Raw genomic sequence first — 26,224 nt, forward strand, 5'->3', positions numbered from 1 at the left:
ATGAACCACCTAAACCAATAATACTTTAACACATTGACTTTTCAAATATTATTTTTGTTCACTTGTAATTCTTGTTCACCAAGAAAGTGTATTCATGTATGCAGTATATCCATTTCATGTTGTATGAACACAGCTGTATGGGTATATGTGTCTATTTGTACTAGACATTAGTACTTAGAAATTAGTTTTTGCCAAACAACATGATTCCAAACATTGAAAAGGAATTTAATTTGGTGGTTGCCTCAGAGGTACCAAGGTGTGAGTGTGCTCCTCTGAGACCTTCTTGGTTAAACACATTGCCACATACAACCACATCAGCTTAGCTAACTCATCCTAGCTCAGTTCCACCTCATCACCCAGCGCACTTCTCAGCTATCTTACATTACATCCACTCATGTGAACAGGATTCACAGTGTGGTGGTTTGAATGAAAATGGTCCCCGTAGGCTCACAGAGAGTGAGTACTAATGGGAGGTGTGACCTTTGAAGGAAGTGTGTCACTGGGGTGGGGTTTGCGGTTTTAGAAGCCCAAGCCAGGCCCAGTGTCACTCTCTCTTCCTACTGCCTGCCATTCTGGATATAGTACTTTCAGCTACCCCTCTAGCACCATGTCTGCCTGGATGCTGCCATGCTTCCCACTATGACAGCAATGGACTGATAGACCTCTAAATCTGTAAACCAGCCCCCATTAAATGTTTTACTTTATAAGAGTTGCTGTGGTTATGGTGTCTGATGTGGGAGTGTTATATATCAATCTGTTGATTTCATTGTTTAAGCAATAAAGAAACTGCTAGGCCCATTTGATAGGCCCACCCTTAGGTGGGTGGAGTAAACAGAAGGGAAGGCTGGGAGGAAGAGGAAGTGAGGTCAGACTCCACAGCTCAGCTCTCCTCTCCGGAGCAGACGCAGGAGAGACGCCATGCTACCTGCTCCAGGGAAGACGCACACCATGCCCCAGCTCCGACCCAGGATGGACTTAGGCTAGAATCTTCCCGGTAAGCGCACCTAGGGGCGCTACATAGATTATTAGAAATGGGCCAGAGCAGTGTTTAAAAGAATACAGTGTCCGTGTAATTATTTGGGGCATAAGCTAGCCGGGCAGGGGAGGCGGCTGGGGTGTTTGGGGACGCAACCCAGCCCCGCTGCCGCCTCATATTACTACAAATGACGCCCAGACGTGGGGCTAACTAAATCCACTTAAAAAACCTGAGAAGGCTTAAAAATAAGGGAGAGAGCATTTAACACAGATTTTTACTGTTTGTTGGTGGCGTGCTGTAGAGAGATTTCCTGATTCAGCAACAGCAGCGGAAAAAAAGCTGCGTTATTTTAAAGTGTGGCTTCCCGGGGCTGTGCCGCCAGTGCAAAATCTGGCTTTATGTTTGTGTTCCCGCTTGGGATCTGAAGGAGAGTGCTCTGAGACCTTGACGATGACTCAGAGCTCCCCGCCTGCTCCTGGGCAGAAGGCAGAATCAGGCTTAGGCAGGCGGAAGAGCATGGCGGATTCCTGCCGCCATACAGAGATGTGTTTTCAGACTGCGTAGTGCTCTGCGTGTCAGATTTGGATGTAACTTGGATGAAAAGAATTTCTGTGCTGCACGCTCAGTCTCAGAATTAAAGTGCGGAGTGCCGCTCCTACCTGGTAGCCCCAAGAGGCTTCCTGATTCAGCTTTAGCTGCAAAACCCTGTGGCTCATTAAGAGGTCCTGCCACAAAACACTTAAACAGTGTTGATGAAAAGCTGAACACATGCTTTTCGGTTTTCAGCCGTAGCAGGAAAAAAGCTGTGCCGTTTAAAAATGCCGGCTTTCTGGGCCATCCTGCCAGGGAAAACTCTGACTGTCTGAGGCAGGAGGGCCGGCTACCGAGAGAGGACTTGAGTGTTGTCCGTTGTAGCTCGCTGGCTGGCAGGGACCTTGAAATGCCAGTTGTGGCTATAAACATGGCTACAGCCAGTACCTCAGCCATGAGTCTGTAAAGCTAAGGATCCAGCCGGCAAAGCCACGCCTTTAGTCCTACTGATATTGCTCAGTAATTTAAAGGCTCTTGTGGTCAGAAAAACAGAGAGAGATACAGTAAAGAGATTCAAAGACAGAGAAAAAATTTAAATGATTTACAGTGTTAAAAATATATACAGACTAAAAGTTAAAATTCTTAAAGTAAACTTCTGTGACTTCAAGGTGTGGTAGCACACGCCTTTAATCCCAGTGCCTAGAAGGCAGAGAGGAACAGATCTCTGTGAGTTCAAGGTGTGGTAGCACACGCCTTTAATCCCAATGCCTGGGAGGCAGAGACAGGCGGATCTCTGAGAGTTCAAAGGCAGCCTGGTCTACAGATATACGCTCAAAAAAGCAAAAAGTTAACCTAGGAATGTCACAGCTTAGATTCTTAAGCGCCTAGTGATTTAAAGGCGCAAATCAAAAGTGCTCCTGGATAGTAAAAAATTGCAGATTCACAATAGGACAGATTCAGACCACTAAACGAGTCACACTGTTGGTTGAATGTACGTAGGCTTGGGAGAGAGAAGAAAAGGAATATAGAGAATAAAGTTAATGGTTTAAAAAGAAAAAAGTAAAAGTAAAGTCTTTAAAGAGACAGAGTACAGATAGTTATAGATATAAATAAAAATAAGCCGCGTAAAGATGGAAAATTCACAGAGAGTCTGGATTATGTACATTGTGTTTTCTTTAAAATTTTTGACTGTGAAGGAGCTAAGTACAGAGAGACATTTCATTATATGGGCTGCCAAGCTAAACCAGAATGGATATAAGGGTATTATGATTTCAAAATTTGGATCTAAGGATATGATACTTTGGAAAAGAGATTCTGCTTTTGTTTTCACAGAGGATCAGACCTTGTGGATTGCATTTATCCCGATTTGGTATGATGGACCACGTCCTCCTGAAGGGTTGCTGTGAACATCTTCAGAAAATTGCTTTGCTCAACTGCCAACTGAGATGAAACTAGCACACAGGTTATACCAAGAAAGACCTAATTAACGACGCCCCCATTCAGCAGGAAGCAGTTTGGAGAGAAAAAACTGCGCCCATGTTCCCAAATATAGTTTATAAATGTTCTTTTACATTTAAAGGGGGATATGATATAGGTATGAATAATTTGCATTAGTATAGATTTTGCTTTATTTATAGAGATTTAAGGTCAATTTTGTTATATGTATAAATGTTTCTGATGTAACTTTTACTTGATAACTGTTTTGTTATATGTAATTTTGCTATGTTAAAGTTAAAGCCTTTTTTTTGTTTAAACAGAAAAAGGGGAAGTGATGTGGGAGTGTTATATATCAATCTGTTGATTTCATTGTTTAAGCAATAAAGAAACTGCTAGGCCCATTTGATAGGCCCACCCTTAGGTGGGTGGAGTAAACAGAAGGGAAGGCTGGGAGGAAGAGGAAGTGAGGTCAGACTCCACAGCTCAGCTCTCCTCTCCGGAGCAGACGCAGGAGAGACGCCATGCTACCTGCTCCAGGGAAGACGCACACCATGCCCCAGCTCCGACCCAGGATGGACTTAGGCTAGAATCTTCCCGGTAAGCGCACCTAGGGGCGCTACATAGATTATTAGAAATGGGCCAGAGCAGTGTTTAAAAGAATACAGTGTCCGTGTAATTATTTGGGGCATAAGCTAGCCGGGCAGGGGAGGCGGCTGGGGTGTTTGGGGACGCAACCCAGCCCCGCTGCCGCCTCATATTACTACAGGTGTCTCTTCATAGCAATAAAACCCTAACTAAGACACAATGCTTCAAATGTCTACAAAGAGACAGGTAGAATGTATGTGATACAGAAGAGGGCCTAAGTTGCCAGTGTTCCTCCTCTGACCCTCCACCTCTCATTCTAACCCATCAGAATTGCTCTTATCTTGAAAACCACAGACATCAAATGTAGAAGAAGAGGATGCATGCATCCATGGCTTGCCTGTGTACAGAATTCGGCTGATCATCCCTGGCATCACCATGAGGAACATGGGCAGCAGCTTCAGGTAGCCACAGAGGATGCAGGCAGCCTTCACATGAGACATGTTCTTGCCACATAAGCAGCGCTGCACAATGACCTGTCAGGAAAATACAATGTACTAGTGCAACAATCCAATAATGACTTCAAAGAGGCTGAGAATATATTTTCAAGTTTGATTTTATAATGAGAAATCATATTGTTGACAGTGGAGAGATGAACACGGATTAGAAAAGTTGACATCCTTATCATCATCCTGATTTTCTTTTTAAAGATTTGTTTTTTAGCCAGGCGGTGGTGGCGCACGCCTTTAATCCCAGCACTCGGGAGGCAGAGGCAGGCAGATCTCTGTGAGTTCGAGACCAGCCTGGTCTACAAGAGCTAGTTCCAGGACAGGCTCCAAAACCACAGAGAAACCCTGTCTCGAAAAACCAAAAAAAAAAAAAAAAAAAAAAGATTTGTTTTTTAATTATATTTACAGTGTGCTGCCTGCATGTGTGCCTACAAGCCAGAAGAGGGCACCAGATATATACATATATGTATATGTATAAAATGACAAAAGTAACATAATAAATACATTCAGCAAGATAGCAGGATACAAAATTAACAACGAAAATCTGTAGCCTTTCTATATATAAATGATAACTATACCAAGAAGGAAATAAATTAACCAATATCATTCAAAATTATTTTTAAAAGATCTTGGAATAAATCTAATGAAGTAAAAGGCTTTACAATGAAAATGTTAATTCACTAAAAAAATAAAATTGAAAATTATATCAGATGTTGGAAAAACATCCTGTGCTCATGGATTGATACGATTAATGTTGTGGAAAATGTCCATCTTATATGTCCAATGAAATTCTTATTCAAATTACAAAATAATTCTTCATGGAAATTGAAAAAAACTCTTAAATTTAATATGAGAATAGAACAAAAACAAAAACAACCCTGAAAAAGAAAACACTGCTAAAAGGTTTTGTTTTGTTTTCAGGCTATTCCAGTGCTATAGTAATGAAAACAGCATGGTATTGACATGAAGACAAGGTCATTGACCAATGGGAGAGAATTGAGAGCCCACTTAGAGACCCACACTCACACACCCATGTGATATTTTTTTACAAAGAAGCCAACAATATACATTGGAGGGAAGGCAGCATCTTTAACAAAGATAGTTACATGTAGACGAACAAAACTAGATTTTTAATCTCCCACCCTGCACGAACCTCACTTCAAATGGATCGGAGACTTCAATATGAAATTTGCTATCCTGAACCCAATAGAGAGGGAAGTAAAGAATATGCTTGAGCTTTTGGCACATCAAAGACTTTCTGAACAGGATCCTGATAGTGCAGGCATACGACCCATATTTAACTAAGGGGACCTCATGAAATTGATATGTTCCGTATAGCTAGAGTAAAGGGACAGTCTACAAAACTGGAAAAATCTCTATGAGCTGTACATCTGACAGAAAACTGGTATCTAGACTATATAAAGAACTTGAACAACTTTAAACAGCATAGATAGATAGATAGATAGATAGATAGATAGATAGATAGATAGATAGATAGATAGATAGATAGATAGCATATAAATGTGTATGTGTGGTAACTAAAAAAGGAAAGTTGAATTCTCAACCAAAAGAAAAGTCCTGAAGGTAAAAAGTCTCAAGAGAGAGAGAGATAACAAGCATTTGAATCAATTCCAACTTCCAGGAAAGTTAATGACAAAACTCTGATCTCAGTGTGTCACTGTGTATTCGGAGAGAATCTATTTCTTCAGAAATGACAACAGTTCTGATGTGTCACAGAGGATACTAAATACAATGATTTGGAATAGAAATAAATACTAAGACATCTGAGTGAGAGAGCTAAATGCATTCCTCTCTCAGGGGAGGGAGACATAATGTAGGGAGGAGGGACCAAAACATCTGTTTTCTAGAAGACAAGACATAGAAGTGTCTGACACTTTAAATACTCTTTATGTGTACAAAATAGAAGCTAGATGCTTTTACACGAGACAAAAATAAACAAGCACAGTCACACACGCAAACATACATGCTCACCTGGTCTGCACACCAGTACCATATAGCTAAAATGCTCATTCCAAATATCAGGCCCGGCCATGGAATGTCTCCAGTGATAGGATCTCGGAAGATGTGGAAGGAGTCCGGCTGAGGAGTGTAGCACTCGGGGCTGATGGTCAGGTTGTCCCCCTCGACGACAGAGGGGATGGCGTTCATGTACTTCTCTGTGAAGCTCTCATAGCCTCCGACTTCAGCAAACGCTAAAAAGGCATCAGATAAAAAGAGAATTTCAAACAGTTCACCTTCACTGCAGAGAAGTTCTTGAGTTCTGCCTGTTAGCATGGTCATGTCTTCAGTACTTTCCCCAACGATCCATGCGCGCCTTTATTGTTTCTCCTTTGGGATTGCCCATGGTAGAATATTGACGTTCACAGCATACTCAAATCAAATAATTCTTTAACACTGTTTCTTTTTACTTAGTGAACTCATAAGCAAAAATAAATCTGACAGCTCCATTAAGGTAGCATTAGAAGCATTTGCCCTTCAGTGGGCATGGGTCGTTGGGGAAAGAATAACAAATTCAGCAGCATCTTTTGAGTCTTCATCCCATGTTGTATCAGGATTTTTTTTCTTGGTATCTTAAAGGCTCTTTATGTATGTATTATGGCTTCTACTTTTGTATTTTTTTTTTTTTTGGTTTTTCGAGACAGGGTTTCTCTGTGGCTTTGGAGCCTGTCCTGGAACTAGCTCTGTCTGGTCTCGAACTCACAGAGATCCGCCTGCCTCTGCCTCCCGAGTGCTGGGATTAAAGGCGTGCGCCACCACCGCCCGGCCTACTTTTGTATTTTTATGGGATTCTTGTGTGTAGGTATGTATGGATGAATGTGTGTCTGTATCTATACATGTGTGTGTATGTATGAATGTGTGTCTCTGTATCTATACATGTGTGTATGTATAAATGTGTGTCTGTATCTATACATGTGTGTGTATGTATGAATGTGTGTCTCTGTATCTATACATGTGTGTGTATGTATGAATGTGTGTCTGTATCTATACATGTGTGTGTATGTATGAATGTGTGTCTCTGTATCTATACATGTGTGTGTATGTATGAATGTGTGTCTGTATCTATACATGTGTGTGTATGTATGAATGTGTGTCTGTATCTATACATGTGTGTGTATGTATGAATGTGTGTCTCTGTATCTATACATGTGTGTGTATGTATGAATGTGTGTCTGTATCTATACATGTGTGTGTGTGTATGAATGTGTGTCTCTGTATCTATACATGTGTGTGTATGTATGAATGTGTGTCTCTGTATCTATACATATTTCCTTTGCTCTTTTTCTTCTGCTTGTTTTTTCCTTTTCTCGTTTGTTTGCTTTTGTATCATTATATTACTATTCCTTGGATTCCTTTTTGCTTTCTAACAGGAGGCAGGAAGAGAATGGATCTGGATAGGGGGGAAAGTGTGGGGTAACTGAGAGAAGTAGGGGAAAGAGCAACTGTAATCAAAATATATTATATGAAAAAAGCATCTATTTTCAATAAGAGAAAGACGAGGATTAACTCCAGGAATCAAGTATAGGTTAGGGACTTTATTAATAATTTTGAGGCAACACAGTGTGTCCTCATTTCATTTCTATTACTCTTATTTACACACACACACGCACACACACACACACGCACACACACACACACACACACACACAGCCACAGCGGGGATTTGGCCCACTGCCTGTTATACTCCATCCTCCTAAGGAAGGCTAAGAGGCAGGGTCCTGAGACAGTTGATCACAGCCCATCCACACACACGAGCAGAGAGAATAATGACCCGAGAGACTCATGCTCAGAAAGTTTTCTTCATTGTTATGCAGTTCAGGGAACAGTCATGAAAATGGTTGCACCCACACTCAGGGTGGGCTTTTACATCTCAATTAACAATAAAACAACCCCATACAGAAATGCCTACAGGCCAACCTGATGTAGACAATCCATTAATTGAGGCGCTCTTCTTGGTGATTCTAAATTTTGGCATATTGGCATTTAAAACATACATACATACAGGTTACAGTATATAGACTGAGCAGGTTATATTTAGGAATATATGTATATGATATGTATGTATATGAAAAAAAAGAGGCCATGAATTTGAAAGAGAACCAAGAGGGTAATAGGAAGCTTGAAAAGAGGGAAGGGAAGGAAGAAATGTTGTGATTGTATTATAGTCTCAAAAGTAAGAAAAATCCAACCATCAAAAAAAAAAGTCAAAGTTCCATACATTTTCCTAATACAGGGAACAAATACTTATATGCTAATGGCTTCCCTGGAGAATTGGTCTTGCTATAGGAGAAAGGTTTTCAGAAAGCAAATTGGAGAGTTCAACGTGGTGAGTATGATGTTTTTGATACTTGTGAACTTGACAAAATCTAGAATTGCCTAGGGGACATCTATATAGGCATTGATACAATAATGGAAAATTTTTGCTGGGTATTTCACCAACAGAAAATTGCATATTGAATCTTTTAAAAGCATAAAACCTCTGAACTTGAGAGGTTAAAGAATGTGACAATTGTGATCTTGAGGCCAGCCTAGTGAGCTTCTGGCACCTCAATCTATATAGTTAGACCATGCTTAAAAAATAAACTCAAAAACTTCAACATTGAAAGGACGAATAACCCAGCTTGGTGGTAGAAATGGGCAATGGGGTGACCCGTTTTCAAATGAAGAATAACTGACCATTAAAAATCTGACAAAATGGTTAAACATCTTGAGCCATCAGTTAAATCCAAGCCAAACTACACCAGGATTCCCTCCCACCTCTTTTAGAGTGGTTATCATTGAAAAAAACAAACAATAATAAATGCTGGCAAGGTTTGGGGACAAATTATAATTTTCACTATTGACGTGAATGCAATTTAGTCCAGCTACTACAGAAATGAGTAATGATGCTCTCTCCAAAGTTAAAAACAGAACGAACCACCACCTGATACAGCTATAGCACTTCTGGATAAATGCCCTTAAAAATTAATAAATATGTGTATACCCTTTTATCATGGCACTATTCACAGTTGTATCTAGTAGCCTAGGTGCCTGTTGCAGAACTCTGTCCCCTGGCATGACATAACCATTCACATCTCTAAACACCTTATACTAACAAGGTAGATCCCACGAACATTCTCTACTGGAGGGCAAGGGGGTTCACAGGGCACCACACTACATGTATAAGGCACCTCTCATCCCTGAGAAAATAAGCAGTTGTTGGTTGCTGGGTAAAGGGATGCATTTTCTTCAGTGGTGTAACTACTAGTGATTTGCTCATGTTACTGTAGGTAACCCATGGCCTATGCTCCTATAGGTAACCCAACTAAACTCATTGGTTCATTAAGTTAGACTTGGATGGAAACACTTTAGGAAATCGTTACTCAGTTCCCTACTGGGTTTAATAGATGCTCGTTCACATTTATCCAGGAAAAGTTTATATTACAGTGACTATCAACAGATGAATGGGCCTGGAACCACCAGGACTGAAGAGATTTTCTTTGTCTACCCACATTCTCTATCCACTGGAGCTGAAGGAATCACCAACTTACTCTTAGCATCCCTAATAAGGGAACTATATGATATGGAAATATGACCTAGTAAAACTGAGAGGCAATACTACAAAGCAAACAGACAAAAGCATCTCCCACAATTTACCAACCCAGGGTAAAATACACTGCACTTACCAAACCCCATGAGAATTAAAGAGCCAACCAGCATGATGAAAGCCTGGATAGTGTCTGTGTAAATCACGGAGGCCAAGCCCCCTGTGGAGACAAAATAATAAACCGAAACATTTTATCCATGCATTCGTATTTCTTTATCTTCATCTCTGGTCTCTCCTCTATCTCAAACACGGAAGTGAGTCAACAGGCAACATATCATAGCTCCTATGTGAGCCACAAGCTTGCCTTGACATCAGTTTCTCCTAAGTGCATATTAATGTACTTAGCTCATTTCCTCTTTCTCTTGTCTTACTGTGATTCAAAGTTCTTTGAGTTAGGGTGAGTTCCATCTTGGTAAGTTTTTGAATATTACATAAGAAGAAAATGAGATTTTTATACCCTGAAAGGTTATCATCTATTCAATTATCCCAGTTTAGGTGGGTAGAGCCTGTCTCAAGTGTAATCACTTGAGAGATAATGACTGGCTTGAGCTTTGTAATCATGTTGTATGAAAAAAAAAGAATCTTCTTTAAATTCTAGACTCTTTAGAATTTCCATCCAAAGGTGTAGATGAAGAAACAAGGATGATCTGGGAAATCAGAGGTCAGGGCCCATCGCTCATGAATCTGAAATTGTATTCATTGCAAAACAGTCACCTCAGATTATTTTAATTGTTCCCACTTTTTAATCCTTTCAAGTAAGCTAGGACAAAGTATGCCAGCTGATTTGAAATGTATGAAATGGGTTTAATATAGTATGCATGAGACATTAGACCAACATCTAAGGGTCATGAAAGTCTGTTTGGATTATTGCCACATACTTTACACAATCAGCTGATCCCTGCAGTTCCTCTATTTCTGTTGTGAAAATTGTGGCTCAATTCTGTGATATGACTTTTTTTTTTTAGCAATTTTAGTCTCACATTGTGTTTGCCAATCTTGTGTTGGAACTGCTCCTTCATTTAAGCCTTCTTCTATATATCTCATAGGAATAATTTTAAATAGTGATTTAGGTGCCAAACACACAGCTGAGTGAGACCATAACTTCCCCAACCCACCTTTTCTCCATCAATCCCCTGGAATCTAATGATGAGCATTCTGATGTGTTAACCAGTTGTGGTTCTGGTCCTGAGCTCTACTCCCATGGCAGCCCCAGAATGGTACCCTTGGTTTGGCAACCAGAAGGCTAGCACCAAGGTTACTAATCACAGATTGGGGAAGGAAAAGAGAACACAGTATGGATGAGTAAAATAAACTGCAGACTCACCAGCAACTGTGTAAATAGCAGTGATAACCAAGAGGATGAAGATCGCCAGGTAAAGGTCCAATCCCAAAGCTATTTGAATGAATATGGCTCCAGAAAATATGCTTGACTGAAATACCAACAGTGCAAATGAGAAAGAAACATTATTTCACAAATTTGCTTTTTGTACTGCAACATTTATCTGTCCTTTTTCTGATAGACTTGTGTTAAACTGTTGAGACACCACTTTTCTAAAACAATATCCCTATTAAACCATCAAACGATTTTCACTCTCTCTTCTGTACACTGATAGTAGGTACTCAAAAGACATGAAATTCAAGTGGATTGTTGACGTGGGATTCCCCTCTGTATGCTGTGAACACCATTGGTTAATAATAAAGAAATTGTCTTGGGCCTGCACATATTAAAAGAAAGAAAAGGCAACACCAGGAACAGAACATGTGTGAACTCTGTGACACCGTGAAAGACCAACCCTATGATAGTGGGTAAGCAAGAAGGAGAACCCCAGGTCAAAGACACAGAAGAAAAACTTCCTAAATCTAAAGAAAGAGACGCATATCAAGGTCCAAAATTTGTACAGAACGCCAAACAGATGGGAGGAGTAAAAGGAACCCCCGCCCATGTTACATAATTGTCAAAAGACTAAATACACAGAACAAAGGAAGGATACTGAGAGCAGCAAGATAGAAAGATGAAGTCAAATATATAGACAGGACCATTAAAAAAATAACTGGAAAGCTGTTGTACCCTGCCTAGCTTCTCTGGCGACAGAGTTGGTCTCCAGGCTTATGAAGGATAGAAGATGTGTCCTCTATTGCTGAATAACTATTAAAGAGAAGTTTTGTGATATATATATATATATATCTCCAATGTCCATATCTTTAATGAGAGCAGATTTATATTCTGAGGGCTCATAGGATTTGATGGTCTACACCTCTGTGGATACATGGACACAGCATGTCTGAAACTCTCCTTTATCTCACTGATGCTTTGTAGAAAGACCTCAAGGAGGTTAAGTTAGCTTCAGGCTGTTGAGCAAGCACACACTCCGCTTGTGACCTTATCTCTCCAATCCTATCAAGCAGTGTCTGACAGCTAATATAACAGGGGGCGCTGAACTCACGGAGATTTGGATGGCCACCATGATGAAGAGGGAGAGGACCGAGATGCTGATCTGAAGTCTCTGCCCACCAAACCGCTTCCTGAGGTATTCTGGCATGGTCATCACCTGCAGAGAGAGACGTCAACAGGAAGTCACCTTGAACATATGTCTCCTAAGCACCTAAGGACGGTTAAGAGCTATGTATGGTGTCTTGGGAATAATCAAGTGGGAAAGGGTAGTAGAACCAAGAAGCAATCTGATGTAGCTATTTTAATTTTAGACAAAATAGCCTCAAACCGAGACTAACCAGAGGAGATAGGGAAGGACACTCTGCACCAAACATTTATGCACCAAGCACAAGGACACACAGTTTCATAAAAGAAACACTACTACATCAACAATCATACATTGACCCTAACACAGTGATAGTGGGTAACATCAATTCCCCACTCTTACAAAGAGGCAATTGTCCAGGTAAAAACTAAACAGATAGCTCAAGCACTAAGCTCAACAATTAGTAAATGCGACCGCATGAAACAGAAAAACTTCTGTATTGCAGAGGCCACTGTCATTCAGACAAAGCCACCACCTAGAGGATGGGAAAGAACTTTATCAACCCCGTATCTAAAAGAGAGTTAGTATCTAAAATAGTTAAGGAATTTTAAAAATGGAATATCGGGAAAACAAATAACCCAATTTAAAAATTGGGTACAGATATAAGCAGAGCGTTCTCAAAAGATAAAACACGAATGGCTAAGAAACACATAAAGAAATGTTCATTGCCCAAAATCATCAAAAAAATGCAAATTAAAACTGTAGCTACTATGGAAATCATTGTCGTGGTTCCTCAGGAATCTGGGAAGAGATATATCTCAAAATCCAGCTATTCCACTCTTGGGCGGGTACCCCAAGGATTCTCCAGCCTACCACAAAGATCCTTGCCCATGTCCATTGATTCTCTATACATAATAGCCAGAATTTGGAAATAGCCCATGTGTCCATCAGCTGTTGAATGGATAATGAAAATTTATTACATTTACACAATGGGATATCATTGAGCTGTTAAGAAAAACTAAATTTGCAACCTACTGATTGGGAGAAGATCTTTACCAACCCCGCAACAGACAAAGGTCTGATCTCCAAAATATATAAAGAACTCAAGAAACTAGGCTTTAAAATGCTAATTAACCCAATTAAAAATGGGGTACTGAACTGAACAGAGAATTCTCAACAGAAGAAATTCAAATGGCCAAAAGACACTTAAGGTCATGCTCAACCTCCTTAGGGATCAGGGAAATGCAAATCAAAACAACTCTGAGATACCATCTTACACCTGTCAAAATGACTAAAATCAAAAACACCAATGATAGCCTTTGCTGGAGAGGATATGGGGTAAGGGGAACACTCATCCATTGCTGGTGGGAATACAAACTTGTGCAACCACTTTGGAAATCAGTGTGGCGGTTTCTCAGGAAATTTGGGATCAACCTACCCCAGGATCCAGCAATACCACTCCTGGGAATATATCCAAGAGATGCCCTATCATACTACAAAAGCATCTGTTCAACTATGTTCATAGCAGCATTATTTGTAATAGCCAGAACCTGGAAACAACCTAGATGCCCCTCAATGGAAGAATGTATAAAGAAAGTATGGAATATATACGCATTAGAGTACTGCTCAGAGGTAAAAAAACAAAGACATCTTGAATTTTGCATGCAAATGGATGGAAATAGAAAACACTATCCTGAGTGAGATAACCAGACCCAAAAAGATGAATATGGTATGTACTCACTCATTAGTGGATTCTAGCCATAAATAAAGGACTTTGAGCCTATAATTCATGATCCTAGAGAAGCTAAATAAGAAGGTGAACCCAAAGAAAAACATATAGTTTTCCTCCTGGATATTGGAAGTAGACAAGATTGCTGGGCAAAAATTGAGAGCTTGGGGGTGGGGGTGGGGTGGGGGTGGGGTGGGGGTAAGGGGTAATGGGGAGAGAGAAGTGAGAAGAGGGGATGGGGAGAGCTTGGGAGAATGGGTCGGTTGGGATGGGGGAAGAGTGGATATGGGAGCAGGGAAGTATATATCTTAATTAAGGGAACCATTTTAGGGTTGGCAAAAGACTGGACTCTAGAGGGGTTCCCAGGTGTCCAAGGAGATGTCCCCAGTTTGTTCCTTGAGCAGCTGAGGAGAGGGAGCCTGAACTGGCCCTATCCTATAGCCACACTTGATGAATATCTTGCATATCACCTTCATCTGGCAATGGATGGAGATAGAAACAGAGACCCACATTGGAGCACTGGACTGAACTCCCAAGGTCCAAATGAGGAGCAGAAGGAAAGAGAACATGAGCAAGGAAGTCAGGACCACAAGGGGTGCACCCACCCACTGTGATGGTGGGGCTGATCTACTGGGAACTCACCAAGGCCAGCTGGACTGGGCCTGATGGAGCATGTGATCAAACCGGGGAAGGGGGAGGGAAATGAGAGGAGGAGAGGAGGTGAAAATTTGTAATAATAATATAAAAATTAAAAAAAAGAATTTGTATTTGGACTTTTGAGCTGCTTCTAAATTGACCTCAGGTTTTGGAACCACTGCCCTAGACTGAGTGTGTTTTTTACTGTGAGAAAGGCATGCTCTTTGAAAACCAGGGATGGAATTCTATGACTTGAATAATTTGTCTCTCTAAGGTTTCATGAGGTTCAGATGTGGTGCCCCATGTGATGGTGTTGGGCTTGGGCTGTCTGTACAAGGTAGGGCTCAGTGGGAAGACAGTAGGAGCAGGAGGTCCCCCAGCGGAGATGGATTCTGCTGCTCTCACAGGAGCGAATTCTTTAGAGAATGGAGCTTATCAGGCACTTGCTTGACTCCTTCTCCAGCAACCATTTCCTTCCCATTTCTTCACCATATTTTGATGTGGCAGCAGCCAAGGTGTTTCAGGTACCATGTGGTTTGACTACCCTGGCTGTGAGCTAAATAAAGTTGTTTTCTATACAAAGTATTGGCTTCTGCCCTTTTAATAGATACATGGAACTAACTGAAACATAGATACATGGAATTAACTAAAACATAGATACATGGAATTAACTAAAACATAGATACATGGAATTAACTAAAACATAGATACATGGAATTAACTAAAACATAGATACATGGAATTAACTAAAACATAGCTACATGGAATTAACTAAAACATAGATACATGGAATTAACTAAAACATAGATACATGGAATTAACTAAAAAATAGATACATGGAATTAACTAAAACATAGATACATGGAATTAACTAAAACATAGCTACATGGAATTAACTAAAACATAGATACATGGAATTAACTAAAACATAGATGCATGGAATTAACTAAAACATAGATACATGGAATTAACTAAAACATAGATGCATGGAATTAACTAAAACATAGATGCATGGAATTAACTAAAACATAGATACATGGAATTAACTAAAACATAGATACATGGAATTAACTAAAACATAGCTACATGGAATTAACTAAAACATAGATGCATGGAATTAACTAAAACATAGATACATGGAATTAACTAAAACATAGATACATGGAATTAACTAAAACATAGCTACATGGAATTAACTAAAACATAGATGCATGGAATTAACTAAAACATAGCTACATGGAATTAACTAAAACATAGATACATGGAATTAACTAAAACATAGATGCATGGAATTAACTAAAACATAGATACATGGAATTAACTAAAACATAGATGCATGGAATTAACTAAAACATAGATACATGGAATTAACTAAAACATAGATGCATGGAATTAACTAAAACATAGATACATGGAATTAACTAAAACATAGATACATGGAATTAACTAAAACATAGCTGCATGGAATTAACTAAAACATAGATACATGGAATTAACTAAAACATAGCTGCATGGAATTAACTAAAACATAGATACATGGAATTAACTAAAACATAGATACATGGAATTAACTAAAACACAGCTTCATAGAATTAATTAAAACATAGATACAGGGAATTAACTAAAACATACTTCAAAGACAACTATTCCCGTTCCCAAGAGGAATCATTGCTTTCCCCGTTGACACATTAACATCCCGCGGTAATCTCAGCTCCCCTAATGGAGGTTTCGCACTTCACACCCCCTCAGTTCTCATTTGCCATTAAGCCAATTGTCTCTGTCCCAGGAAGATCTCTCCTTCCAACAAAACTGTGATTTATTTTGCAGTGTCCTTGTTAAATTGCCACCCAGAGGTCACCTAATCAAGTTCATTCTCCTCTCAGATGACTGAATAGAACACAAATCTAATCATGACCTCTGAGGATCTAAAAGCCCATGCTGCTCACTTCCCAGAGGGTGAGAGGATGCCTGTCTTTCACAATTTAACCCCCCACACACACACATGCAACCCCAACTCTGTTTCCCACCATACTTCCTGAACGTGGGTGAGAGGATGCCTGTCTTTCACAATTGAACACACACAGACACCTCTGTCCCCTACCACATTTCCTGCATATACTCTCTATTTTTTAACTGACTTTCAAATAATGCAAGATCTTTCATGATGTTTAGTGTTTGTATAGTTTTCCCTAGCACTCTGGGGTCTGACTTTTCCTGCCTATAAAGGTGATGCCCCTCAGGATAATGCCAGGTCATTTCTGATTCCTTCTGATGAGCCTCCCTCCGTTCTAGACTCAAGTTCCTGCACCAGGGAAAGATGGCCACAGTGGTCACTACGCAGGGCCGTACAGATTCCTCACCAGTCTGAGCCACATCCTGCACTGAGCCCTTCCAGGAAGGGCATAGGATTTGTGTCACTTGTTTACTTTTAGCAGCAGACCAGGAGAGGGCTGGGTATTAAGTTTCACTCCGGAGATGTCAGTGAAGCAAAGCATACTGGACATAACTTCCGGCAGGCTCGTTTGAGGATGTACGATACTCACCCCAGCCTTGATGTAGATGGGGACAAACACCCACCCGAGAACTAGCACCATAAGCAGGGCCTGTAAGAAAGCGAGGAGAGAGTGTCAAGTTAAAGAGGCATTGCTTATGAGACCTAGACCATTGGGTAGAAAACCAGAGAAAGACGTTTTTTATATCTTGTTCCACTGAAACCATTAAGATCCTTGGACAGCTATCTCTTCCTTCCTTACTCTGTGTTCATGACTCAGAGGCCAACACCTTCTGAGACATAGGCCTTGACCCAAGACATGAGGTAAGAGATGACCAGGTGACATGGCAGAGTGGGGGTAGTTGGGCCACTAGAAAAGCATAAAATCTTTATCACCAAGTATTGTCCTTGAGTGGCAGGCAGTGAGCACGGTATTCTTGAATGGTTAAAGCAATCAAAAGGATAAAGGAAATCTGGAACCAATCATACTTTCCAAGACAAAACAGTAGCAGAGACACAGTGATTAATACATGGTGTTGTAATTAATATAGTTTTGTGTGATTATTCGGGTCTGGGCAGCAGGGAAACTAAAGCACAATCTCCGTCTACACACAGTGTCACAGGTTAGCTGAAGCCAGCTGAGTTATCTGCAGTCCATGAGCCACACCGAAGAGGCCATCTGAACGTGACTACGGAGACAAAGTCCACAGCACTATCAGAATCACACTCTGGCCAAGGGGCGTGTCTGGAAGATGGGTGTAGACTAGAGGCCCTCATGCTACTCATGTAAAATTAGAACACATATATAACAAGGGAAGAACAAAGGTATTTATGATGATTCTCAGATACGCCTAAGTCCGTTCAGGGATGAGCTGTCTAAACTTTGTCCATAATCGGATTTTCTTCTATACTGGTGTCATCCCCTCACCAGCATGCACACACTACACAACACTGGGGGGGGGGGGAGATAAGCTCAAGCTCCTGCAGCACGTGCCAAGTTCTGTCCCTCATCTATGTGGCACATCCTCCCAAAGCCACCCCTCAGTATGCTGTGCAGATTCTCTCCCGATGTTTTCTACACTCCCGAGTTCATCTGGAAGTTCCTCATGAGGCAAAACCATTGCTTTTGTATTTTATATAGTAGGTTCCTAGAAATACAGGGTCCAGGAAGGGGAAAGAAAATTAGGAGTGCATTTGATCGATGGGGAAGTGAAAGTGGATGTTGGGTCACAGAAGAGCCTTGGACGCTCCTTACGATGGGGAAGTGAAAGTGGATGTTAGATCATAGAAGAGCCTTGGATGCTCCTTACGTTCCATTCCACCGCTGCAGTAGCAATCCCTGAAGCTGCTCCCGTTCCAGCCAGGCCCACAAAATGGTTACTGCCAATGTTGCTGGCAAAGAGAGAGGCGCCCATCTGCAATGCAAGAGAACAGAGTGTGGCTGAAGCTAAAAGAGCCAAAGTAGAGCTATTGACCACAGACAGAGGATGTTGTGTTTCAATCACTTCTTAGAACAGGATTCCCAAACCAACTGCAGTTCATCATCTAAAAGTGTGTGTGTGTGTGAGTGTGTGTCTGTGCGCGTGCGCGTGCACACATGTGTGATTTGGGGGGAGTCTTTCTGTTCTACTGAACAGAAGACACATATATGAGGCAGAAGAAAACCAGATGTTTACATAGGATACATCATTGAATTTCAATGGAAAATACCCTCCAATTATTTCCTGTAAACATTGCCTTGCAGGGACTGGAGAGATGACTCCATGGATAAAGCACATTTGGTGAAAGGTTAAGGACCCTACTTAAGATCCCAGAACCCAGCAAATCCAGGAAGTTGTGTCTGCCACCTTAGTCTCAGAACTCAGGGGTAGAAACTGAGACTTTCTGGGTCAAGCTGGGTTTAGTTAGAACAGGTTCGGGGAGAGATCTTGTCTAAACCAACAAAGTAGAGAGTGGTCCAGAAAGAAACCCAGTGTCAACTGTAGGCCCCTACATGAGGATATACCCGTACAAATGCAGAACTTCATACACACATACACCCACACACATGCAGACAATCTTCCACACATATACCGAACATTGCACACATACACGGGGTAAAACTATCACCTTGCGTGTTGGGTCTGGTGGCATATGCATGAAAACTAAGTAGGTGGGAGGCTGAAGTAAGAGGATCGCAAGTTCAAAGCTAGCCTCCACTGTACAGAAGACCCTACTTCACAAAAAAAATAAAATAAAATAAAAATAAAATAAAAATAAAACAAAGAGCAGCTGACTCTGCCAGGTACAGCAGTGCATGCCTCTGGGTCAGTACTTGACGGGGGGCGGGGCAGGAGCACTGAGTCTGAGAGCAGCTTAGAAATTAGTTTCAGAGACCCCAACTCAAATTAAGAAAAGCATGAAGCAAAATACCTCTTTTAAAAAAGAAGAGCCAGGCAGTGGTGGTGCACTCCTTTAATCCCAACATTCAGAAGGCAGAGACAGGTGGATCTCTGAGCTCAAGGCCAGCCTGGTCTACAGAGTGAGTTCCAGGACAGCCAGGGTTTTACTAGAGAAACACTGTCTCAAAAAAAGAAAAAAGAAAAAGAAGAGGATGAAAAAGAAGAAATTCTACCACCCAATCTCTAAGGCACTTTTTCTCCTTGACCAGTCCTAAAGACTTCATTGGTCCATTGATTGTTAATTCTCATAGGATCTGAATTTCTTTTCACACCAGTTTAAATAATTTACTTCATCTTGTTTTAGCTTTGGTAGGTTGTGTCTATCTAGAATTCATCTTTTCTTCTAGATTTCCCTGATGTGGGATTTCCCTCTGTATGCTGTGATTACCATTAATGAATAAAGAACCTGCTTTGGACCTATAGCAGGGCAGAACTTACTTAGGCGGGGAAAACTAAACTGAATGCTGGGAGAAAGGAGGGCAGAGTCAGAGAGAAGCCATGGAGCTGCCGGAGACAGACACTGGGAACTTAACTGGTAAGCCAGAGTCATGTGGCAATATACAGATTAATAGAAATGGGTTAAATTAATATGTAAGAGTTAGCTAATAAGAAGCTAGAGCTAATGGGCCAATCAGTGATTTAATTAATACAGTTTCCATATGATTATTTAGGGGCTAAGCAGCCAGGACTAACTAGCAGTCTCCTTCTACATTTCCCAGTATATGGGATTCTTACGAATCTCTTGAATTGCCTACGTGTTTGTGATAAGACTGGCTTTGGCTCCTTATTTGTGATCAGTTTTGGTGAAAGCCAAAACTGCTGTTTGGGTGGAATGTTCTGTAGACAGCTGTTAGGTTCACTGAATTATGGTATTGTTTGACTGTAGAGCTTCCCAGTTTTCCCCTGTCGCCTGCCTCTTGGTGAGGAGGCGTTCTTGCATGGCACAGAACAAGCCTAAGCCCTCATCAACACAACAGATTGAGGAATGTGATTTAAGGATTTTGAACGGCTAAATTGTTTTAAACCCTCAAGAGTACTGGGTGGGGGGAGGGAAAGTAAAGGTTTCTTTGCCATAAACGGATCTGTTGGAAGACAACCAAGCTCACTGGCTTATCACATTGACTATGGCACCTTCTGTGCTGTGGTGGCAGGACTGGGTTGTTGGAGATTACACAGCCTGTGAACCCTAACATGTTTACAGTTTATTGGGCGCTGCCTCAGAGGTACTTTGCTGTTTCTGCCAATATACTTTTAAATAAGCCTCTTTGGCCCACTGCCAGGCCCTCATAAGAGTTTTATGACTTAAACCAGTCTTAAGGACCTCGTACTCCAGAGTGAGGGAACCCCTCCCCCAGCCTCCTAGCCTGGGATGCTCTTGTCAGTTGCCTTCTTTTCTGTGGTGTTGTCTACAGGCCGTAAGCTGCAAATGCTAAGAGCGGTCTTGTGAGAGGCCATGGATGAATACCAAACTTTATTCCGCAAAATTGGTGTTTGAGACCTCGAAGTGCTGTGTCTGTTCCCACCCTTTCAGCCGTCTCCACATCCCTCTTTCTATTCAACTGGACGAAATGGAGATACGCTGCTAATGCTGACAGGTTTGGGGAAGGCAGTGTCTAACAGCCTGTCAAAAATGAAAGTCTGGCCGGGCGGTGGTGGCGCACGCCTTTAATCCCAGCACTCGGGAGGCAGAGGCAGGCGGATCTCTGTGAGTTCTAGGCCAGCCTGGTCTACCAAGGGAGTTCCAGGACAGGCTCCAAAGCCACAAAGAAACCCTGTCTCGAAAAACCAATAAAAAAAAATGAAAGTCTGTTTTGTACTTGCAGCAAGCCAGGTCATTTCTCAATCCCCGTCTCCTCTCATCCTATGTAAACGAGTAAACAGATTTTGATAGAGTCCCAGTCCTGGGGACCTGCTACATACAGAATCCAGCTCTAACACTTTCTAGGGTCAGAGAGGAAGATGCAGCCTCTTGCGATGGAAATCTAGCCAAAATAGTTACACATTAAAAAGCAGGAAGGAAAATGTCCAAAAGGCAAGAGTCAAAAGGGATGGCCATGAACACCATCACAGGGGCACAGCATACTATCAGAGACGGCATACAACATAGGGCTCACCAGAAAAATGTGGCAGGTCAGGAATGATCGGGGACTTATCTGAACATTGAAAGAGAAGCAGAGTGGACGAATCCAGACACAGGACAGAATTAGCACAGGACTGGGAACAAAGGAAGAGGGTGTGGAGCCAAGGCAGAAGGTTCTTGGTAATACTCCTGAGGAAAGAACACGAGGAGAGCTCAACGGGGCCTCCTAGAGGCAAGGCTGAGCCTCTCCGGTGACGGCACTCCAGTTTCTCTATTATAGGCCACAACTATGATGTCAAGGATTTCAGAAAGGTGCCACAGCACATCTTTAACTATTAATATTCCCAATGGAAACACAGAGAGTGAATGAATGAATTTATCTCCAGAAACCTCCGGCCCACTTACCGGCCACCAAGCCACATCTCGGCCAGCCAGGAAGAAGCCTCCAACAGTGCCTCTGTTGCTTTTCACCATGGCCTGAGTAGGAGGGAAGAAAAGAGAGGATAAACCGCAGCAGGCACGGCGCTAAGCTCCATTTACACTGGCCAGGGTGCTAGCAGGGGTGAATTGTCAGCATTGTTGCACGGACCAAGTCTCAATGGAATTCACGGGCCAGGAGGATTTTAAGAAAGCATCCTCCCGGCAGAGCAGCCACTGGCTGTCAGCTGTGAACACAGCCTGAGGGGCTGTGCTGTGTTGGGTGAATATCTGCATCATAGACTTCAGTACTGAAAACGAATGAAGAGAACACAGTGGTTCCAGCGGCCTCCTCACCAAGTCAGAAATTCAGACAATACGGGGAAATAAAGAAGGTGAGATAGTATGTTTTCCCCCTTTCTCCGGGTGCTGGAGATACAATCAGGGTAAACCTGTTGTTCTCAGTCCTCCCTCTATTCAAATAATTGTGTTGCCTTAAAAATGAGCCCACCCGGCACTACCACATGCCAGAAAATGATTCAGATCCAACAACGACGTCCGTAACAATCTATTGTCGCCTCCGTTTATCACGACACACGTCTTCCATTCCAGGACTCTGTGCCCCGAGCCCGGTGCCCACCCAGAAGCCTGCATGGTTCCCACATACCCACAACCCCACAGCTAGCACGACTATGAAGTAGATGACAATGACGGAGATGTCAGCTGCATTCTGAATGCGCTGTGACATCGCAGGAGGCTCCTCAGTCTGAGTCGCAGGACTTAATGTACTCTCCATGGCTTCAGGTGCTTCTGTTCCCTTCCCAGGGAAGACTTCTATGTTTATGTAGGCGCTGGATTAATGATCAATCCTCAGACAAATGGAGCAAGATATCAGAGCTGATCTTGAACTCATGGACCTTAAACCTCTCCTGTGTGTCCCTGTTTGGGGACCTTGGCCCTTCAGCCGTCAATGTCCTTGGTAGTGTGTAAGAGTAAGTGATAAAAGGGAGAAATGGGTTACACATCAGAAGCGATGAGCAGAGTGCTCACTGATAAAAAAAGACAACACATTCAAGACTGGACAGGTTCAGCTGCAGACACGGGAAAGAGCAAGGCAGGGAGCCAAAGAGGGAAGATGTAAAGAAAGACAGAGCAGAACAGGACTGAGAATAGTTTCTTTTTAAAACACAAATATTCTCTATGGTGAAAAACGTCATCTCTTGAAAATAAGGATTTCCCGGGTGGTGGTGGTGCACATCTTTAATCCCAGCACTCGGAGGCAGAGGCAGGCAGATCTCTGTGAGTTCGAGGCCAGCCTGGTCTACAAGAGTTAGTTCCAGGACAGGCACCAAAGCTACAGAGAAACCTTGTCTCAAACAAAACAAAACAAAACAAAATAAATAAGGTTAATTCTTTATTTATTTCAAGGTTTCCAAAGCGTTGTATTTCTTTGGGGCTTATAATTTGAATGAAGTTGATGTCACAGTTCAAGACTATGGTGTTGTGGGATTCTGGCCAAAGGGATGGGACTCCAGGGCTTCTTTAGGAAAGAGCTTTTATTTATGCTACCACACTGGGCAGAGTCCCGGATCAAAAGAACCAAATGACAAGTACAGTATAATAAGGCTTTGAAAATGTGATTTCTGCTACTTCATCTCCCACACCTGATAACTTATCATTTTATTGGCTATTTTAAAATCTCAAGGTATGATTCTGTAGATGGCCTGGATGTGGAGGAAGAGGGGGCTGCTTGAGCCATGTAGCAAGGTCTCACATATGCATTTTGGCAGATACTAGGCCACACGGTAGCTGTGTTTTTCTTCTTTCAAGGTTTCTGGAAAGGCTTACTGTGGTAGTTTGAATAAAAAATGACCCTCATAGGCTCACAGGGAGCAGCAACATTAGGAGGTGTGGCCTTGTTGGAGTAGGTATGGCTTTGTTAGAGGAAGTGTGTCACTAGGAGGTGGGCTTTGAGGTCTCAGAAGCCTGCAGATCAAGATCCAGAACTCTCAGCTCCTTCTTTGGCACCATGTCTGCCTCCATGCCACCATGCTTCCCACCGTATGAGAATGGACTGAACTTCTGAAGCTGCAAGCCTGCACCCAATTAAATGTTTTCCTGTGTAAGAGTTGCTGTGGTCGCTCTTTCCGTCTCCGTCCGCCATAGAAGAGGAGGCGCCGCCATGTCTGCGCATCTGCAATGGATGGTCGTTCGGAACTGCTCCAGTTTCCTGATCAAGAGGAATAAGCAGACATACAGCACCGAACCCAATAATCTGAAAGCCCGCAACTCCTTCCGCTACAACGGGCTGATTCACCGCAAGACGGTGGGAGTGGAGCCCGCGGCCGACGGCAAAGGGGTCGTGGTGGTCATGAAACGCAGATCCGGTCAGCGCAAACCAGCTACTTCTTACGTAAGGACCACCATCAACAAGAATACACGGGCCACCCTGAGCAGCATCAGGCACATGATCCGAAAGAACAAGTACCGCCCTGATCTGCGCATGGCGGCCATCCGCAGGGCCAGTGCCATCCTACGAAGCCAGAAGCCTGTGGTGGTGAAGAGGAAACGGACCCGTCCCACCAAGAGCTCCTGAGCCCTACACCCCAGAAGCAATAAAGAGTCTACTGACTTTTTTCAACCATCAAAAAAAAAAAAAGTTGCTGTGGTCATAATGTCTCCTCATAGCAATAAAACTAAAGCTAAGACAGAAGCTGGTGCCAGGGGCCGGGGTTTTGTTGTGAGAGGTCTGACCATGCTTCTCTTTGGAGGAATGTGGAGGATGGGACTTTGAATTAAAAAAACAGTTGAATACTTTAAGTAGGGCTAAATGGAGCATACTCGTAGGAACATGGAAGACAGATGTACTGTGGATGATTTGAACTGTGGGGACCTATCTCAAATGATTTCAGAGGAGAGTTGTTGAGAGCTGTGAACCCCCCAGATCCTGAATTTCTTGTAAACAACTTGTAATGCTTGCAGCTGCTCTGAGCACGAGACCCTCAGGAGTTCCTGATGGCAGAGGAGTGGTGTCTGGTGCATTTGGCTCGGGCGTGGCTATCAGTTGAGGATCCCTGTGTAAGCTGCCCCTGAACACAATAAAGGGGGGCATTCTGGTTTCAAGGATGACCCGTCTCTCTGTCTGAGTGTCTTTGTGTGTTTCAGTCTCCAGCCCCTTTCCCGGTTCACGATTGTATGGCAGCGCATAGAGCGCAGACGGGCAAGGTGCGCTACAAAGAATGATAGCGTGTGGCCTAGAGACATTTCTTGTGGTATTTTGGCCAAGAATGTTACTGTTTTCTGCCCTTTTCAGAAAAGTTTGCCTTAGAGCCACCTTAGGGTTGGCAAGAGACTTGAACCTAGAGTGGCTCCCAGGAGCCCAAGCCGAGGTCCCCAGTTAGTTCCTTGGGCAGCTGAGGATAGGGAACCTGAAATGACCCTAGCCTATAGCAATACTGACGAATATCTTGCATATTATCATAGAACCTTCATCTGGTGATGGATGGAGATAGAGACAGAGACCCACACTGGAGCACTGGACTGAGCTCCCAAGGTCCCAATGAGGAGCAGAAGGAGGGAGAACATGAGCAAAGAAGTCGGGACCACGAGGGGTGCACCCACCCACTGAGACAGTGGAGCTGATCTACTGGGAGCTCACCAAGGCCAGCTGGACTGTGACTAAAAAACCATGGGTTAAAACTGGACTCTCTGAACATGGCGAACAATGAGGGCTGATGAGAAGCCAAGGACAATGGCATGGGGTTTTGATCCTACTTCATGTTCTGGCTTTGTGGGAGCCTAGCCAGTTTGGATGTTCACCTTCCTAGATATGGACAGAGGGGGAAGGACCTAGGACTTACCACAGGGCAGGGAACCCTGACTGCTCTTTGGACTGGAGAGGGAGGGGGAGAGGAGTAGGAGGAGGGGGAGAAGGGTGGGAGGAGGGGGAGAAGGGTGGGAGGAGGGGGAGGGAAATGGGAGGCTGAGAGGAGGTGGAAACTTGTTTTTTTTTCTTCCTTTTCTCAATAAAAAAGAAAAGAAAAGTTTGCCTTAGGCTAAACTGAAGAGTGTTAGATTAGCTGTGCTGGCAGAGGAAATCTCAAAGCAGCCTAGTATAGACTCTGCTGTGTGGTTTTTAGCATTCACTCTTGTGCAGATCTATAAAGAAATGGAGCAAGCTGAGCGATGAGAAAGAGAAAATGTACCATTGAGGTGAAAAAAGGAACCAGGCAGTGGAATAGAATGAAATCCTGTGCTCAAGGGGGATAAACAGATTAAAGAAAAGCCTGGTGTAATGGAGCGGAAGGAGTAGC

General features: G+C 42.5%; 1 protein-coding gene and 1 pseudogene across 1 annotated transcript in view; one reads left to right on the plus strand and one right to left on the minus strand.

Annotated features, from left to right (window-relative positions):
• LOC142854409 (solute carrier family 5 member 4B) overlaps positions 1-26,224 on the minus strand; it is a 42,557-nt gene that overhangs the window by 14,451 nt on the left and 1,882 nt on the right. Inside the window, exons 3-10 of the mRNA XM_075979926.1 lie at positions 21,900-21,971; positions 18,284-18,388; positions 17,026-17,085; positions 12,085-12,189; positions 10,965-11,070; positions 9,720-9,800; positions 6,028-6,248; positions 3,927-4,062 (exon numbers count right to left, since the gene is read on the minus strand). Coding sequence (XP_075836041.1) covers positions 3,927-4,062; positions 6,028-6,248; positions 9,720-9,800; positions 10,965-11,070; positions 12,085-12,189; positions 17,026-17,085; positions 18,284-18,388; positions 21,900-21,968 — 883 coding nt within the window. The 5' untranslated portion in view covers positions 21,969-21,971. The remainder of the gene's footprint in view (positions 1-3,926; positions 4,063-6,027; positions 6,249-9,719; positions 9,801-10,964; positions 11,071-12,084; positions 12,190-17,025; positions 17,086-18,283; positions 18,389-21,899; positions 21,972-26,224) is intronic.
• LOC142853649 (large ribosomal subunit protein eL28 pseudogene) lies at positions 24,056-24,552 on the plus strand (annotated as a pseudogene).

Source organism: Microtus pennsylvanicus, chromosome 7 (genome assembly GCF_037038515.1).
Source record: "Microtus pennsylvanicus isolate mMicPen1 chromosome 7, mMicPen1.hap1, whole genome shotgun sequence".
NCBI classification, from domain to species: domain Eukaryota; kingdom Metazoa; phylum Chordata; class Mammalia; order Rodentia; family Cricetidae; genus Microtus; species Microtus pennsylvanicus.